The sequence below is a fragment of the Lycorma delicatula genome, chromosome 3 (assembly GCF_047948215.1).
Source record: "Lycorma delicatula isolate Av1 chromosome 3, ASM4794821v1, whole genome shotgun sequence".
In the NCBI taxonomy this organism is placed as follows: Eukaryota; Metazoa; Arthropoda; class Insecta; order Hemiptera; family Fulgoridae; genus Lycorma; species Lycorma delicatula.
This window is the reverse complement of record NC_134457.1, coordinates 138,168,324-138,188,278: the sequence shown is the minus strand read 5'-3', so window position 1 is coordinate 138,188,278 and position 19,955 is coordinate 138,168,324. Positions and strand designations below refer to the sequence as shown.

The following is a 19,955-nucleotide window of genomic DNA, read 5'->3' as shown; positions in this document are numbered from 1 at the left end:
CAAATGAAATAGAACTCTTTGAAACCGAATATTAGATCATGTTGGTATAGTTACACGATTTGAAAAGTGCTTTTATAATTTATAAATTTATATTTAACATATATATCGACCCAATTAAGTGATATTTAATTTACAGTGTACGAAAATGATTAAAAGTGCATTGAAAACGAATCTAAAATATTTAACTTTCCTTCATAAAAAAGCTTACATTAACGGGGAATGGGTGCATGCAAACAGCAAAAAAACATTTAAAGTAATTAATCCTGCTAATTTAATGGAAATTTCTCTTGTACCTGACATGAATTTACCTGATGTTCAGGAGGCGATAAAGGCAGCTCATACCGCGTTTCCTGCATGGTCATCATTAACAGCTAAGGTAATCTTTTTAAATTTATTCATAAAAGTTTAGGTAAACTTATAAGGCTGGTATTGAGTCAATTTTTTCAACATACTGTAAAAACATTTGTCTAGGACTTTTCAGTTGCTTATTTTTTGCCTGTAATTTTTATTTTTCATCGATTATTCACTTATAATCGAAAAAAAATTCAGTAGGAATGTTTTTATATATATATATCACCTTATCTTACGTTAATTGTGATAAAAATTATTTTGGTTATGCAAATGTATTTGCGTTTTTTTTTTGTTTTTTTTTTTAAGGAAAGAGGTAGTGTATTAAAAAAACTGTGCAACCTACTCCTACAAAACATTGATGAATTTGCTAAAATTTTGACTTTGGAATCTGGAAAACCGATAGCCGAAGCAAAACAAGAAATCCTGTACAGTTCCTCATTTTTTGAATGGTTTGCAGAAGAAGCTAGAAGAATATACGTAAGTAAAGTGTACATTTTAAGTTAGTTCTATTTATCTTAATTCCTTCTTCTTTCCGCATAAATTAATTTTTAATTTTTTTGAAAGTTTTTTTGTAAGAAAATTATATATATTAAAAGAATGAAATTAAATTTTAATATAGATGTAAAAAGAGTTACATTACTAGATTTTATATAATTTTTTTCTGAATATTTAAGCTACTAATCGATTATTCGTTTCACGTATCTCAGTATTTTTCTTAATTAATACTCCTTTCAGAGGAGCTGAATATTTTATGCATATCACGTTATATTGTTAACTAAAAATCAAAAATACCAATAAAAAATTAATATTATTACCTACCCTGAGACTTAATGTGCACGAAGAACGAATTACTACACCAAAGAAAATCACGGTTTTAAATTTTGATGTTTCAAGTTTATAAAAACTTATAAACTTTATAAAAACAGTAATTCATATACAATGAAATGTGACATTTTAGTAACTAATTGCAATTTCTGTACTAAATAATTAAAAGTACTTAATAATTATTATTAAGTAATAATTATTATTATTATTATTATTAAGTACTTAAATAATTATTTAGTACTTCTGTAAAACAGAAGTATTTAGTAATGCTATAAAACAGTATTAGAGGTGCTAAAGTTTATATGTTATCATAAGAAGTTTTAAATCGAGTGCTTCACTGAGATACCAAAAAGTACAAAAAGGACTTTTTTTAATATTTATGTTAAAATATTACGTAAAATATTTTATAAATATCGAGATATAATTGTATAGAATATAAATTAGTCCCAAAACTATTCTATAATTTTGTAAATACATTATAATGTTTTTCAAGAAGATTTAAAAGCATTTAAACAAAGTCATAAAAGTCTATAAACATTAAAAGAATTTGTATAGAGTATAGAAACTATACTCATTACCTTTGTGCAATACTCGTTCAGATACATACATCATGATATTTTTCTGAATAAACAAGTAAGTAGCATACACATATAATATGTATGTAGTGCTACCCAAACAATCAATTGTTTTTGTTTTTTACATGTTGAAAATGGAATATTGAGAAAGTATTGTGGGATTTGCATTTAGGATGTGACCTAAAGGTCACATTTATAAGTTAACTTACTGTACCTTATAAACCCCACGCTAGAAATACAAAAGTGAAGGAAAACAGTCTTCAAGTTATTCTAGAGAAATGAACACCAGAAAGTAGAAGTGCTTTACATTTGTCTATGCATTCATTTAATGATTAATTTTTAACTTTTTAATGGATCAACTGACTTCATAGCAGATATCAAATATAATAAGATTTTTTTCAAGGAACATCTTTACAAATGTTTTACTTCTTTTTTAACCTGGCAAATTGAATTTGTTTCTATTACATACTCATATTACATATTACTCCATCCAGTTTTCTGTTTTAAATTCTTTATTTTATTCAGGTAATCTATAATTTTATTAAGCTAAATTATTATGTGCATACACAAACTATAATGACCAGTTGGAGAATAGAAATGAATAAGGCAATTATTCTGTAAACTATGATGAAGTTTTCTAATACAAAGTTGATTTTTAACAAATAGTTCTTATCAAAACTATTTACAGAGAAAAGGTTTTATCTCATTCAAAATAAATCTATCGAATCTCTCTGAAGATTTAATCATGATAAATTTTCAAAATGATCATTCCTTTGGGAATTAAAAACAAAATTTAATACTACTCAGTGTCCAACTATGCAATTTCACAATAATTCATTAATTAAAGCTTAATATATATTTCTAACATAACCGCTATTACTATTGTGTATTTATTACTATTTTAAGTGTTATTGTATTTCATGTACATATCCAGTTGCTACACAGTGACAACTAAAAGTCTCAGTTCCTTTGTATATATAATTGCTATGTAAATACTCATGTACAATGATGATAAACATGATTTATATTCCATGTGTTAATTTACGTTGTTTATTTCAAATGCTAACCTCTGTTTATTTCATTTGTAGAAAAAGCAGATGCATTATATATTCAAGACTTTTTAATTATTATACTGTAATGTAATGATAATTTAAAAAATATTAGTCATTAAAACCTGTGTTTTTTTTAAATTCATTTATATTTAACATTACTTTTTCCAGGGAGATATTTTCCAAAGCCCATTTCAATCAAGTGAAGTAATTACAATCAAACAACCAATTGGTGTTGCTGCTCTTATAACTCCAGTTAGTAATAGTTTATTATTATTAATATTATTATTATCATTAATATTATGTACATAGTCTGTACAAATTGTTCCAAGACTAAGGCTATAAAACAAAAATAAAATCATAAAAAACTCTTCATATTGACCAAAACAAAATATTTCAACTAACCCAGCCTAAAAAAATATAAATGCGTAAAAATTATTTTTATGGTTTGTTTAGGTTTTTTCTTGTATAATTAAAATTATTTATTTATTTTTTTCTACATAACCTCCCACAAAGTGATAGAATTTCTAGATCAGTTACAAAGGTAATTAAAAGCCCTAGAGAAGTTTCTCTTTTAATGCCTTTAGGATGCTAGTAACACATTCCTCTATGGCAACCCGTACTGAGTCAATAGATTGTACTGTGTAATAAAATGTCATCAATAAGATGGCCTCCTTCATGGCCATCTTGACTTTAGGAAGTAGAAAATTGTACACAGGGGCTATATTTGATGAGGATTATTAAAACTGTCACCTGTCATTTGATCAAAAACTGCGTACAGCAATCTTTGATCAATATATTTAGCTCATATAGCCATCATTGTACAAATAATGGCTATATGAGCTATGCATTGTCATGAAGCAGAAATCAATCTTTGGTTTTATGAAAATGCGGTCACTCAACAAATTCATTTCAAAACATCTTGGGTAGACAGCAATGAGTAATTCATGCACAGTAGACAGCATTCAGTAATTTGCAAAGCCACTATTGATGTTTTCATTGCTACAATATGTTAACTGTCTCTTCTATCATCTTGACATCAGACCATCACAAAAATAAGCAATCACTTGAACACATGCATTCAAAATTCATTGCCACACATTTTTTTCATAATTTCAAACATTTCTTTAGTACTTTCCAAGCATGAAACAAAATTTTATGTAGACTCATTGTTCCTTTTTTTAACTACAACATGCTCAAAGATCCTTTCACAAAACCAGATACATAACTCAAAACCACTAATCCATACTAAATGAGTTTAGATGTTGCTCACAAGGCTTCTCTCGATAAGTTACAACCTCACCCAAGAGAGTTGTTCTTTTGTTTTAAAAGAAAATTTGTTATCTTTGATGACAAAATAAATCATTTTTTTTACAAAGCATGTTTTCTTTCAAACATTTGCTTGTACTTAGGTAGATAATTGGTGATTTCTAAAGACATTGCAAAATGCAACAATCAAAACTTATTTTATGGTTCATCTCTGTTAATAGCAAATAAGCTAATCTCAGGTAAAATGGTTTAAAAGTCAATTGAATACTTTCACATAATTCTGAGGATGAGCATTTTTTTTGTTTTTTGTTTTTTTTTAAGAAACCACTGTTGTCTTAGATAATTATTTAATATCTGGGGAAATTTAATATATTGCAGGCAACATATGAACTGATCAGAGTAAAACCACTGATATGGTTAGTAATATGCCATTTCAGTGCTGAGTAAAAACACCTATATCTTCTTAGGAATTATGGTTAGGACAGATGTCTTCTGTGTGAATGAAGCCTTAAAATAAATCTAAGTGGATTTTTGCCTTGTTTCATGTCAATCCTTCCTCACTAAACACTTTTTCTGTAATCCTTGATCCCTTCCTCCATAGCGATGTTCTACAGTTTTGTCTCTAAAGACTAACTGCATTCATGCTACAATTAGTGATCCATGTCATTTTGTGATTCTGTTTCTTTTGTATATACATGGTTTTGTGAGAGCAGTTCTACTTAAGACCTACCCATGGGTTTACTATTTGGTACTGTATAAAGTCTAATCTGCTGCTGAGATACTAAATCAGGAAGGCTGAGCACATAATCCTTTCTAATCCCTCCTAATATATACATTAATAATATCTAAGCTATCAAAGCAGCTCAATTTATAACTGATCTATTTCATACATTGTTTATTTTTTTATTGTTTTAGTGGAATTTTCCGCTTTCATCAATAACGAAAAAAGTTGGAGCTGCTCTTGCAGCTGGTTGTACATGCATTGTTAAGCCATCAGAACATACACCACTTTCTGCTCTCGCATTGTGTGATTTAGTTACCCAAGCTGGTAATTGTAACTGATATTTTCTAGCTTGTAGTGAAAGGTTTAACCTGAAGCAGAATTTGTTAATTTTTACATGTGATAAGGATTATTAAACAGGATCACAAAAACCACAATCTATGAACTTATGACACATATCAGCAGCACAAAATCAAGCCACATCTGAACAATAAGATCAGTCACTTTGCATACAAGTGAGAAAAAACAACACATGAAATTGAAGTCTAAGCGTAAAAATTTTTAAATTCTGCTTAAAGTTTCTGTTTAAAGATTGCTAGTAATAATGCTACTAAAAATTAAATAATTATATCATTATTCTGCTCAAAAAAAATTGAATCTCAATTCTGTACATTTTAAAGATAATGTCTTCATTTACTTAGTATTATTATTATTATAAATTATTTTAATTACTATTCCTGTTGTTTTTATTATTATTGATAAATTGTCCTGTATAAATATAGATTGTCTCACATGAGTGAGACAGTTTTAGATGTAATATAGAAATAATTAAAAGAAAATTAATGTTTGTATGAATAAGCTTCATGAACTAATGTCTGTAAATAATAAATAGTAGTTTATAATTTTAAAGGAGTAATGACATATCAATTAAAAATCGACTGAAAGATTTTATGAACATCCTTACCACAACTTTACCAACAGATATTGGTACAAAAAACTTTTGTTAATAATACATTTGGTTCTTTATTCAAAACAGATGCTAGCAAATAGTAAAAATAAACAATAATTTGTCAATAACTGGAGATAACTCCATTACTCCTCATGGTACTACTCATCAAATGTGAGATAAAACACAGTATATTGCATAGTTTGTGCTTGATGATTATATTATAACTTTGCTCATTATTTTTTTCTGGTTCAAAGACATGAAATTGTTACTCATTGAACTTCTATTATACCGCTTTGACTGTAAAATACCCTGTATTGGTTAAACAGAATGTAGCTTCAAATAAAGATTCAATCAAGTCAGAGTTAGAATTTCGCAACAAATAATCTCATGGATGTAAATTACAAATGCACAAATAGAAAATTTTAATATTCTACACATATGCAAAAGAGTAGCCCTTTTTTGTGTTGATGTTCTTGAATATTATAAAATGTATAAACATGCAAAAACATACAAAAATATTCTAAATGATCAAACACAATTCAAACCAAACAAATATTTGAGCAAATTCTAAATATTTTCTTCTACATTACTTTGTCAACTCTAACAATCACCAGAAATAACATTAGCTCATGCCAGGTTGAAAACATAGGCATCTATGACTGAAGATGGCTGCAAGAGAAACAAAAAATGTTTTAAAAATTACATATTTATTAAATTTAGTTAGCTTGTCCTTTAAGAAATTTATTGTTTTAAAAAACAAAGTTTTCAAAAAATAAATATCTTATCCAAATTCTATGTTTTTTATTTTATGAGAGCCGATTGAAAAGTAATGCACACTCATTAATAATTGACAAATGGAAAAAGATATTTAAACGCAAAGAAAGATAACCTTCCTTTTTGTCCAAGTCATTTTATTAGCTATAAGACTTTACCTTTACTTTTGAACTTAGTCATCATTTACAGCTGTACATTTCTCCCGACAGTGAATCAGTTTCCTCATCCCATCAGTGAAACCTCATCCCGGTTGTCTTTCCTGAATCCACGTCCTCACTGGCTTCTGCACTTCATCGTTCGTGGTGAAATGAATGCGTTTAAGTTTCCCTTTAAAATTGAGAAGTGATAATCACTTTCCTGTAAATCCGGCGAGGATAGAGAATTCGAATTTCAACTAACAACAGCCTAAACTATAGCTAACTATGTGTGTGGTCAGGAATTATCGTGTTGCAAGATTATCAACACAGAGTTTTGTAGTAAATCAAACTGCAACACAGGTTGATTTTCAACACGACATAAACGTCTTATGAAGTATTTTAACGTCTCCATACATATAAAGTCCCATATTTCTTACCGATCATAGGAAAGGTTCGACCACTGCGAGATGCATCCTCAATATTCGCTTAACAATTCCCGAAACACTAAATTTTATTGCCCACCTATTCATAAAACCTTGATCAAGTTCCATCACCTTGAAATGACGAATAATAAATGGCTAATGATTATCACCACGTTCGCTTTTTCAGCAGTTAAAAGTAAAATCCCCACACATTTTAGACGACTGATAGCAGGCATCCTCGAATTCTACGTAACGGCTACTTAAAAACAACGTGTGAATAGAATTGAATGAGACTTGGAAAATTTATATAATATGAAGGAAAGTAACGACGCTGTAGCAGCACATACCGTTTTGTAGGATGTTTTGTTTTTCCGTTATATTCTGTTACCCGTTACTTACCAGTCGTGCCTCTATGTTTATGCTCTATGTATCTTAATTTAACTGTCGAGTGAATTTAGTTTTATACTTGGCAAAAATTATAAAACAAAGTGGAATTATAACCTCCGTCAGCATATTAATAATCGTGATGACGAATGTTTCAACAAAACTATTTGTATACTCCACAAAATGTCAGTATAATAAGACACCAAAAGAGAAAATTTATTTAAATGTGTTACTCAAATTCCGATTTTTTATTTATTTTTATTGAAATTCTATAAATATTTTGTTATAAAATTTAACATGATCAAATTCTTAAACATTTTAAAACAAATTTATAACTTTTCCTATTCTTCTGCTCTATGACAGTTGGTTTCTATTATACATCTATTTCATGTACAGCCTTCATATCAAATTCCTATTCCAATTAATTTCACGGATTAGATTACTTGGTAAAATTTCATCTCAATTTCAATACCATAGAAAATGAATATAAAAATCTCCTTCTTAGCAGGAGGTTTACATTACAAAACAAAGCTACCTGTCAAGTTTCAAGCATCCAGCTCTTGGGATTAGGAGAAACAGTGATGAGTACGCCAGTAAGTCAGTAAGGTCTCTGACAAACAAATATGTGCATTAGTAAACAGTGACAAGCACAAGATGCATTTGAGAATAGAGGAAAGTTGTAAATCTGAATACATTCTCAGAAGGATTTATAATACCATTTGGATGCAAATGAGAATATTTTTAGTTGGAAATGTCTTAAATAATGAATGATGCAACACACTCAGTAAGCATGATTTTTAATTTTTATTTTTTTTATTTGTAAATTTTTCAAGATTATTTTGAATCCTATCACAATTGTCAAAAATGTCATTTTCCATTATAAAGGTGCACATTTTCTAGTAAATTTCCTACCTCATTCTCCAGTGAGCCTATTTTACATACACACCGTAGTTATTCGAATTTAAGACGCATTAGAACTTTAGTAGATAATTTCTGCAAAAAATAAAAATATCCAATAGAAATATTAAAATACTACATAATTTATTTATGATAGATTACGGTAAAGTCATATAAACACTTTGTATGTATTTGTATTTTTCATTAAGTTCATCCAACTTTGGAAAATGAATATAAAACTTTGGAAAATGAATATAAAAAGTTAAATAGTAGCTATTTAGAACAATTTATTGAATAATACAAATACGCAGTAAAACGCCTAAATCGAAAGGACTTAACACTATATTTTCTATTATAGTACCTCAAATGTAATGTAGTTAGTTACAGTCACTTTGTATGTATTTGTATTTTTCATTAAGTTCATCCAACTTTGGAAAATGGAAAATAAAACTTTGGAAAATGAATATAAAACTTTGGAAAATGAATATAAAAAGTTAAATAGTAGCTATTTAGAACAATTTATTGAATAATACAAATACGCAGTAAAACGCCTAAATCGAAAGGACTTAACACTATATTTTCTATTATAGTACCTCAAATGTAATGTAGTTAGTTACGTACGTATTTAGCTTTATAAGTACAGTATCTACTAACCACAGTAATCTTACGTGACTAAACAGTGTGTCTCGTTAGCTTTATATGTTGTTGCCGAGTCGTCATCGTCGTCTTCAGTTTCATCAGAGTCGAATTTTGAATCGGATTCATTTGCGTCACTATGATTTTTTCTTCAGAACCATCCAATGCATTCGACAAGCAGCACTTCAAGAATGAAAATTTCTGATGGAATCATTCCAAGCTTTCGAAATCCATTCTACAATCGTAGCTGCTGACGCTCGTTTAATTTTGCCGCACGGTGTAAGAGTATGATCGTTTTCAGTCAACCACTGATTTTATTGTGTACGAATACGATCTTTAAAAGATTTATTAACCTCGACACTCAACGGTTGTAATGAACTTGTCATACCTCCAGGGAATTACAATTAAATCAAATTTTCCATTTGTCAGTTTGTTTTAATGTTGTCAGACAAATGATCATCCAACTCTAACATACTCTTTTGTTTCAGAAGTCCACCCGGCCTACATTCCCACACATATCCTATCCGATCTTGCATTAGATCGCTCGTCATCTAAGCGTTCTGTTGAGCTCGAACAATTATACCATCACAGAACCTTTCTTTTGGCACAGTTTTCCTGTTCAAAATTAAAAATTTTAAAAACGATAATATATTTCCGTCGGCAATAGCACTCAACATAACAGTTTCTCTTACTTTCTCGTATTCAGCTGTTTTTACCGTTAATTATTTTTGTCCCTTCTCACTTACTGTGTAATTTGGTGTCATATCAAAGAACTCAGCAACTTCATCAGCATTACCAGTTTGACTGAAACAATATTGTTTCTTTAATCGTAGATCGATTACGTAACGTTGATGTTACACTAATTTATGCTCGTAATCTGTTTGTAACTTCTGACAAATGGAGGTTCTGCGACGCAATGACATATTGCCTTTTCATGAATTTCTCACACTATCCACCGCAAGCTTTAAATTGAAGACCATTATTTCTGGCAATTTCCCTGGCCTTTTAAGATCAGTTCATCTCTTTATCACTGGAAGATCTTTTGTGCGGAGTTCCTTGAAATAGGCTTAAACAGCAGCATCAATTTGCTGATATTTTCCTTGTTTTGGACCTGAAAAAGTTTCTTTGTTTGTTTACACGCAAATAATTTCTATTTCATACTACGCCACCGACGTACATTCGCTTTATTTACTGAGAATGTTTACCGGCGGCACGATTTTCGATCTGTTCAGCACCTAAAATAATCTTGCGTTTAATGTCTCCGTCGTTTATGAAACGCTTTTCCATGATTGTGAAATGTTTAGAAAACAAATTAAATAAGTAGAACGGAACGATTAAGAAAAAATGCACCTATTTACAAATATAGTAGTAATACTGATTGTTCAACATCGAATGGAGGTTAGACAGAAAACCTAGAAGAACGTTTGTCATCATGCATAGAGCTGAAATTCCAGAACGATGACTCATCACTAAATTATGATGTCAATAGCGACAAATTTGTTGAGATATAAATTTGTTTGAGATAGTCATATTTCTAAAAATTTGTGTACGTTCTCTACACGATGACAAATTTTCTTTCACGTTTCCTGCCTGGTCTTCGTTCGATGTTTAACAGGCGTACGAATTCAGAAACTTTAGCTTTATACCTATTAATTATGCGTTTATGTCAAATAGCAATAGACTCCGGTTGAAGACTCACCTCGACTTAAGACGCACCTGACATTTTAACCCTTTAATGTATAAAAAAATGATGCGTATTAAAATCGAACTAAGTGCGGTATATATTTGTTATTACTACTACCACCTCTCCCTTACGTCATCTCTGGTTAGATTCATTTCATTTCTAATTTATCATTATTAAAAATAAATTTTCCTCACCATTGAAAAATTGTTATTTGTTTTATGATTAAATCGTTTTAGGTGTACCTAATGGTGTAATAAATGTGGTAACATGCAGTCATTTTAACGCTCCTGCAATTTGCAAGGAATTTTGTCAGAATCCTTCAGTTGCTGGTTTATCTTTTACTGGTAAGTTAATTTTGATAATTTTTAAACATAATATTAATTTCTCATAATCATCATTGATAGCCCTAATAGATTTTGACACCACTACCATCTGCAGTTAGGTTAACTTTCTTTAAGTAACTATTTCAAGAAAAAATAAACTTGTTTTTTTTAAATCACAAATAGAAAAACGAATCAGAAATAGTTTTAATATTTTATTATTTGTTATATAAAATAAAATGACATAAAATTTTCTGTTCAGTTATTTTAGGGTCAAAAAATTTAACTTTGTCTCATATTGAATTTTATTGAATTTGAGTACACGATACAAAATTAAAATTATATAAATTTTATAAACTGTCGTAAATATATTTTTTTTATCTTTCTGTAAAAATTTCATATTATATCTTTTAACCTATTTCAAATTATTTTATACAAGGTAGAAAAAATTACTTACAAAGTATATTCAAAAAAAAGGAAATGAAGAGGAAATTTTGACTGGTTATGTCAATTTGTAATTTTTGATTTGATAATTTTAGAATGAAAAATATAGTGATCACATCAATCAGACTGTGATGCCCAGGAAATAGAATTACTCCATTGTAGGATATTAATTATTTTTAATTGTTTACAGGTAGGAATATTATATTTCATCAGTGTATTGAACAGTAGGTCTTTGTTGGATATTTAATTTCAATTGAAAATTGAAAACAATTTAACTGAAAACATGATATTAGGATTGTGTAATTTAGCATCCACGTGCATTGAATATTTATATAAACTGATTTCTAGTTTATATATTTTTGTTTTTTATAGTTTGTTTTTTATAGTTTTATTTATTTTTTAACATAATTAGTAAATTTTAATATCTGTATTTTAAACTGACAAAATTTCCATTTTTGGTTGTAAATTTTATTTAAATATAGATTTAAATTAAAAGGTTTCCAAAATAGGCCTCTATATTCCATTAACTGTATCAGTAAAATAAATATTTAAATGATTTTTTTCACCCATCCCCTGGAGAAATCACATAATAAAAATGAAAAAAAGAAAACATAGATGTAATGAAAACTAAAATTCTATAAGATTATCTTTACGTTGTGTTCGTAACTCAAACAGCATATTAAATAATATTAGTTTGTAAACTTAAAATTAATAAACAAAATTGTTTTAAACAGGTTCGACTTCAATTGGTAAATTACTATATGAGCAATGTGCTAGTAGTATTAAAAGACTTAGTCTTGAATTAGGTGGCAATGCTCCTTTTATAGTATTCAACAATGCTAATATTAACAAAGCCATTGATGGGGCTATACAATCCAAATTCAGAAACAATGGGCAGGTATTTATGTATTTATTTTTTAATGTATTTTCTCATTATATTATTAAAGATCTTATAAAAATTAGGATGTAAATCATCTGATTTTGAGTTCTATTTAAAACAATATATAAAAAAATGTCCTTTATTCTTAATAATAATTTCAACTAGAAGTAACATTGTTATGTTGCTAAATAATATTATGCCAAACTTGTGTATCAAACACATAAATAAATGCTCATTGCTAAAGTAATGAACAGTTTGGAATCAGAACAAATATAATACTTTTTATGTAAGTATGTAGCCTCCAGATGCTATGCTCAGAACAGATTTCCCCCTGTGACCCCCTAGCTATGCCATTGCATTTACTTATCCTGAAGAAAATAACTTTGAGCAAACATGACTGGGGAGAGTTTTATCTGTTTTATGGAAATGTGCTGATTTTTCCATTTCTATACATCATAAATAATGAAGATGCTGTTATCAGAATTAGGATATATAAGAAATAATTATATGAGAATTGATTACTTAAAGACCAATGTGTTTTTTATGTTGCATCAATACAGTTTAAACTAGATGGTGAAAAAGTAACAAAACTTAAACTAGTGTCATTAATTACACCTAGTATCATTCACTAGGCAGGCACTGAAAAAAGATTTAAAAAAGTATGCTTTTGGACAGGCCTGGATGTCAATACTTAAATTAGTTAATGGTCTATTCACAACTCTCATGACTATTTCATTAAAGTGTCATTTTTACATGAAAATATTTAACATAACAAGTGACAAAGAAGCACCTTTTACTCATGCAGAATAGTAATTTGAATTGTACTTGTCCACTTTTAATAATTTGTTAATCTAATGTATAAAATAATTTCTTTTTTTTTTTCCAACTCTAGCTACTTTTGTGGTAAAGATTTATTAAATTGCCATTCTGTTATTTATTATTATTTATTTAAAACATTCAGCCAAGAATTTAGGATTTATGTATACCTGTAAGATAAGCTTACAGAGTAGGAAAAAAGAAAGTAAGTGCTATCACTTCATCTTTAATTCACAAAATTCTGAATTTGAATACCACTTGGCATTTTTCTTATGCTACAAAATTTTTCATAAACTACATATCCATCTGTAAGCTTCGTCTAAGTTATGTGTTGAATTAAACAATTTTAAAAAAAAAAGGTCAGCCACCTACAGTGGAAAATCAAGATGAGTGATGAGTGACAATTTATATGGTTCAAACTCTGAAGGACAAACTCGAAACCGGATGCAGATCTGAAATTTATCTTATCCCAAGATATCACTAACATCAGGAATACACAAAGCCTTTCAAACTGATTCAATCTCAAGCAAACTATTAAGCATATTTAGAATTGCACTATTTACAGCATACAATTACTTGTACTATTACATGTGTAGCATACAGTATTTACTTCTTTGATAAATTCTCAATTACAAATATATGCATTTTGATTGCATCTCTGAACTTCATTAATTTGTATTTTTTGTCCTTCACTTTAAACTCACATTTAATATTTAAAGTGAAATTTAAAACTGAATTTATTTTGCAATTTTAATTTAGATGTGACCACAGGAAGAAAAAATTTAGGGTACTCCCAGGGAGGTAAGCGTCCCTCTTATTTGGATCATTCAGAAATTATTTGATATATATTTCACTGATTTTACCCTCCCCCTGGCCAACTCCTTGTACATTTGTAATGCCCAGCAGCTACTACACTTAAAAATTATGTGAATTATGTCATTAAATCCACTGTAACCACGCAAAACTAAGATTTTAATATTAAATTAATATAAATAAATATGCACGATTACTGATTAATTAATTTAATTTTTCCCTATACTTCTAATATCAGTCAGAATAAAATTTAAATAAAAATAAATTGAATAGCACCTGTACATCAAAATAAATGTTAAAAATTTTAAGTAAGAATTTTTATAACTACTCATAATATACTTAATCACACCTACGTTATCCATGAATGTACATACACATGTTTTAATTGCTGCTAAACTAACATAAGTAAAATATACTGACAAAAATTTTTTTAAATAAAGAATAATGAGCAAAAAAAATTGTCTCAATAACAGAAATAGACATTGTTCTTTAAAAGTTATAGATTACCTTTTTCACACATTTCACTAGCCTGTCAAAGAACAACTGATTCAGAAATTAGGATACATTCTCTATGAAAGATTATGTGTAACAGTTATTTATCCCCTTCAATCTAAATATTTACTTACTTTTTAATTTAAAATTATTACTTTTGAGGAAACTTTTGACCTCAATTCTCCATGATGGCACCATAACAAATAAAACTTCCTTCCCTCACCAGCATGTGACATATCTATGTAAACACTTTAAAAAAGTGTTTAAAAAAAGAACAGTTGATTTCAGTCAAGATTTTATCTTAAATAAACAAAAAATATAACTAATTACTTAGATGATACTAACTTATGAAATATTATATTTAAACTACATTATATTAGTTTTTACAAAATTTCTATTACAACCCTTAAAATCTTCTGCTCTCCTTTCTTTTTGTAGCATTTAAAATCCACCTTTATTGTTAGATTAAGCTTATTTATAAAATTATATAAATTGTTATAGGAATAATAAGCAAACATAGTACTCAATAATACATCCTCTCAAATGACTTTTTATGAATATAAGATGTAGTTTGATACTAGTAATAAATAAAATATACAAAAATAAAATTCTACACGCAGTCTTCATATTTGGTAATTTAATCACATTACATTATTTTCTCAAGTAACCATTGCATCAAATTTTATCATTATTTCCTAAAAAATGAATGTACTTATTACACTGTAAATTTTATTTTATATGCTTAATTAATGTATACAATGCATGTTATTCCAGGCATGTGTCAGTGTTAACCGATTTTTGATACAAGAAGGTATTTTTGATTTATTTGTCTATAAATTAGAGAAAAGAATGCTTGATTTGAAGTTAGGAAATGGTATGGATGAGGGTGTTAATCAAGGACCACTCATAAATTTAAATCACATAGCTACGGTGAGTTTAATTATACATTTTATACCGAATTATTTTGTTGGAATTAATCATTTTAAGATTCACATTACTCTTCTGTAATGTTAAATTATATTTTGAATTTGATTAACATAAACCACCTATTACAGAATTTTAAGATAAAAGTTAAGAATTTTAAAGATAAAAGTTGAGGTAAGGTATGTTACCTTAACTTTTATCATTATAATACTTTCATGGGATCCTGCATCTTCAGTTATGACTGAAATCATTTAATTAAACTGCATATTAAATAAAGATATTAAAAATGTTAAAAATTAAAAATACAAAAACAAACCATGTGTATGGTATAATGTTCATTATACTACTGTAAAGAACATTTGATACATTTATACTGAATTTGTAAAAATATTCTTTTTCATGAACACATAAATAATCTTATCGTTGCACACAATCTAATTGTATCTTTCCCTTTTTTTATAAAGAATTTAAAATTATAACTACAGTGACTACAGAGTTGTTTTTTTTTAGAAACTATATAACTGGGACAGAGAATCTTCCGAAATCTAAAATTTTGTTAATGTAACAAATAAGTTAAATGCGTATTAAAAATGTCATACAAGTATTTAATTTTAATTATTTATGATCACATTCAGGACTTAACAATCTTAAGAATACTGAATTAAAAATTTCCAGATTTTAATAGATTTGTAGGACAATCTTTCCATTTTTTTCATTGAGCAAGGATAAGGATAATTCTCTTAAAGCTTTTTAAGGTTAAGGTTTCACACATTCTTTTGTAGAATCTTACTGTAAGCAATAATGTTAAATGCCTAACTTAATGCAAGAAAACTGCATACTAGTTTCTAAAGTATATTTCTTTCCTTTTGTATTATGTTGTCAGTTTAATACAGAATAAGAAACTAGGGAATTATTTGTAGGAAATTACAAAGCGAATATAAAAACCATCCAGTGAACCATTATAACCTGATGTTTCTATAACTTCCAGAATATTTTCAGATATAGCAACCTAAAAATGAATAGGTAAAATGAAATAGTAACAGCTGATAACAAATTTAACAAACGTTAATTCTTGTTGACAAAAGTAAATTAAGTTTTAATTCCATTAGATTAGTGATCTAAGTCTAAGTGTAGGTTTCTGCATGTTACTGGCTATGATTAGACACTATTGATTATTTCTGTCTATGCCATTTAAAATTTATTATATATATGAAAAGAACAAGGAGATAGAGTGAATTAAGGTTTTTAAACTGTAAAAAAAATTTCAAAGTATTAGAGAAATTACTGTAGTATTGGCTGGTTTCAAATACCATCAGAAACTAGTAATGCATTAAGCATTCAATCTGTTGACAATATTGTCAAGTATAAAAAATTACATATAGAAGGTAAAGATGCAATGTAAAGTGAAAAGTGTAAATTGTAAATAACTGGAGTCAAATTAGGCAATTAATTTTAATCAGTGTATTTATATTTATTTTGTTACTCCATTTTCAGATTGAAAATATTGTAAAAGATGCTACAGATAAAGGAGCAAAAGTAATATTAGGAGGTGAACGTGCAAGAGAAATAGGTGAACAATTCTACAAACCTACTCTTCTGACAAATATTCAACCAAACATGTTATGCTACAATGAAGAAATATTTGGTCCAGTAGCCGTCTGTATCAAGTAAATTTCATTACAATTCATTAATTTCTTTTTATTTCTTTCAGTAAATTTAGAGTTAAAAACAATCAAAAATAAAACTTAGTCTTAATGATAACACTGATAATGATGATAAAACTTTAAACTTAATGATTGTAAACATATTTCATTAACAGTTAAAAAGAATACAATATATTACATAACGGTTTTATTATGCCTAAGGAATAATTCATTGTAATGCAGATTTGCTGTTTAAAATACTTACACTCAAAAATTTAAATTCAACCATTTTTATGCTAAATTTTTTGACACGTGTTAGAATTTATTGTAATGAATCTCTTAATATATACTTAATATGTAGAATAAAGGTAATTTATAGTAGAGTACATATCATCAGAGTGGTCTAAAGATCAATAATGTATTCTATTCTGGATATCCACTAGCTGAAAGAAATCTTGATCACACCTTTGGGTAGGATTATTTGTCTCTTTGTGGTCCCTCTATTGATAGATTATCCTTTTGTATTTTTGGTATTTGCATGGTTTATTAGAAGCAGCTCTACATATGGACCTATCCAAGGACTCTGTGTCCTATCCAATAGCTTTGCAAAAATCTCAACTGGGAGCTAAGGTCCTCAAAAGGTAAAGAAAAAGTATTCAAATGTTAAATGTCCTGATGTGATATTTTTTCACTATGTGAAAAAATCTTAAGAGTTGTATTACAAAAATTCAAGTCTGAGATACATATTACTCTCATTTGTAGTAATGAAAACACCCATGTAAATTTTTGATAAATTTCCAGCCACAATAGAGTTTGAAAAATAGTGAACAAGCCAAATTATCAATGAAAAAAGATTATACTTAACTATTTTTTGGAACAGTTTTATTACGTCAAATAATTTATACACAATATCACATAAAATTTATGCTACAGTTGACCTTCTCATATGGCTGAAAAAAGCATTTGAATGCTTTAACAAAGTTGACAGTTTATTCAACTGCTTATTCAAAAGCTATTGTACAACAGTCTATGGCATATAAAAGATATGCTATTGCTATAAAAATAATATTACTTGATACTCAGTAAATAACTTTATATTCATTTGGATGAAGCATCTTTTGTCATTTATATGATCTGATAATGTACAGATTTTTCAAGTCCTTTTCTAATGTTCCACAAAACTCAAAATTTAACATTTTATCAGATGAACTAAATTTTGATAAAATGTTAGTTTTATCATACTTTCCTTAATCATTTTATTTAATTTTATGTTGCATACCCTACTAATGATATTTTTAATTATTAAGCAGTTGAAATTGATAAATTTATCTAATTATTAGTTGAAATTGATAATTTTATAAGTTAAACTAATAACCTGAATCTAGTTTTTTTTTCTCTGTAGTGAACAATCACTATTTGTTCAATCAAATAGTGAACAATTCAATCATGATTCTTTTACTTAAATTTAATTTTAAAAAATTATAAAATTAATTTATTTTAAGATGATATTTTTACTTGATTTTTTCAGTAACCACAACAAATCATAAATTTTTATACTTTTAATTATGGTTGTTTTACATGTAGCTTCTTTAACCATGCTTTTGAGTGTTTTATTGTCAAATGTTGATTGTTTTTAAAATCAACATTTGATAATGTTGTATTATTTTTATTACAAAGCAATCAGTTGTATTATTTTGACTGCATCTCTTCTTTTCAATTTCTTTTTAACATTATCAAAATTCTTTTACGAGCAATACCAAAATCATGTTACTCCTCCATTCGTAATAGACCATTCATATTAAAATTCAGACTCTCATATCTTACTATTTTTTGTTCTTCAACAAAAGATTAGGCAATCTTTCTTCATCATTAAAAAATCTTACTTTATTCTTTTCCTTTCAAACAAAAATAATCTTTATTAAAATACATTTTTTTCAGGTTCTCTTCAGAAAGTGAGGCAATAGAGATAAGTAATAACACAAAATTTGGTCTTGCTGGTTATTTTTATTCAAATGATCTTAGTCAGATTTGGCGAGTTGCAAAAAATCTACATGTCGGTATGGTTGGAGTTAATGAAAGCCTAATTTCAACAGCAGAAGCTCCATTTGGTGGTATTAAAGAGTCTGGAATTGGTCGAGAAGGTTCATACCATGGAATTGAAGAATTTGTTTTTACTAAGTGCATATGTTTAGGAAATCTACAATGAAATAATATAATTTTTACAGTTTATTTTTATTTAAAATAGTTAAAATGCAGGCAATGAATATATTGCATATGAAATATTTTAATTGACCATTGTTTTGAATAGTTTTAATGAATATAAAAGTGATGGTAGTTAATATTTCACATCCTTAATCTTATTCTTAAATAAACTTAATCCCTTAATTTGATTATTCTTTATCTACACTGTTTCATATTTATTTTACACTGTCTACCACAATTAATTTTATTTTTTACTTTGCTAATAATGTCATTTGCTTTCAACTACAATAACACATCATAATTTTGTTTTATACTATAACAACCTAACTAATTCTTTCTATGAAGATTAATTAATTAAGATAATTCTTAACGACATAACCAATCACTTTTAATATATCTAACAATATGGAGATAGTGAGAATGTTTTCTTTGACAATTAACATCAATGAGTCTGGTTTTATAATACAGACGATAGCTAAAATTTCATAATTATAAATTTTATGATTCTTTTTTCAGTAACTTAAACTTATCCATCCATAATAGGTCATATTGTTATGACCTAACTACTTGTATCCTGTATCCCATGCATGCAAAAGATTTTTCCTGTCAGTCTTGTAAGTACAATTTACATTATAACTGTCTAATTTCTATGATTAGAAGTTCATTTTTTAACTTCTTTGATACTTTAATTACATTCTTATATTCCTATATTTTCTATATGTATTTATAGATTTCTTTTTCTATGTTT

The 19,955-nt window shown here is 27.7% G+C and overlaps 1 protein-coding gene across 1 annotated transcript; it reads left to right on the top strand.

Annotated features, from left to right (window-relative positions):
- The first annotated feature begins 145 nt into the window (after window positions 1–145).
- Window positions 146–19,211, top strand: LOC142321216 (succinate-semialdehyde dehydrogenase, mitochondrial-like). Its single transcript, XM_075359211.1, has 9 exons — window positions 146–376; window positions 658–828; window positions 2,972–3,055; window positions 4,985–5,117; window positions 10,910–11,017; window positions 12,172–12,335; window positions 15,213–15,368; window positions 16,857–17,029; window positions 18,944–19,211. The coding sequence occupies exons 1-9, from the start codon at window positions 146–148 to the stop codon at window positions 19,209–19,211; spliced, it is 1,488 nt and encodes a 495-aa protein (XP_075215326.1).
- Window positions 19,212–19,955: the final 744 nt, after the last annotated feature.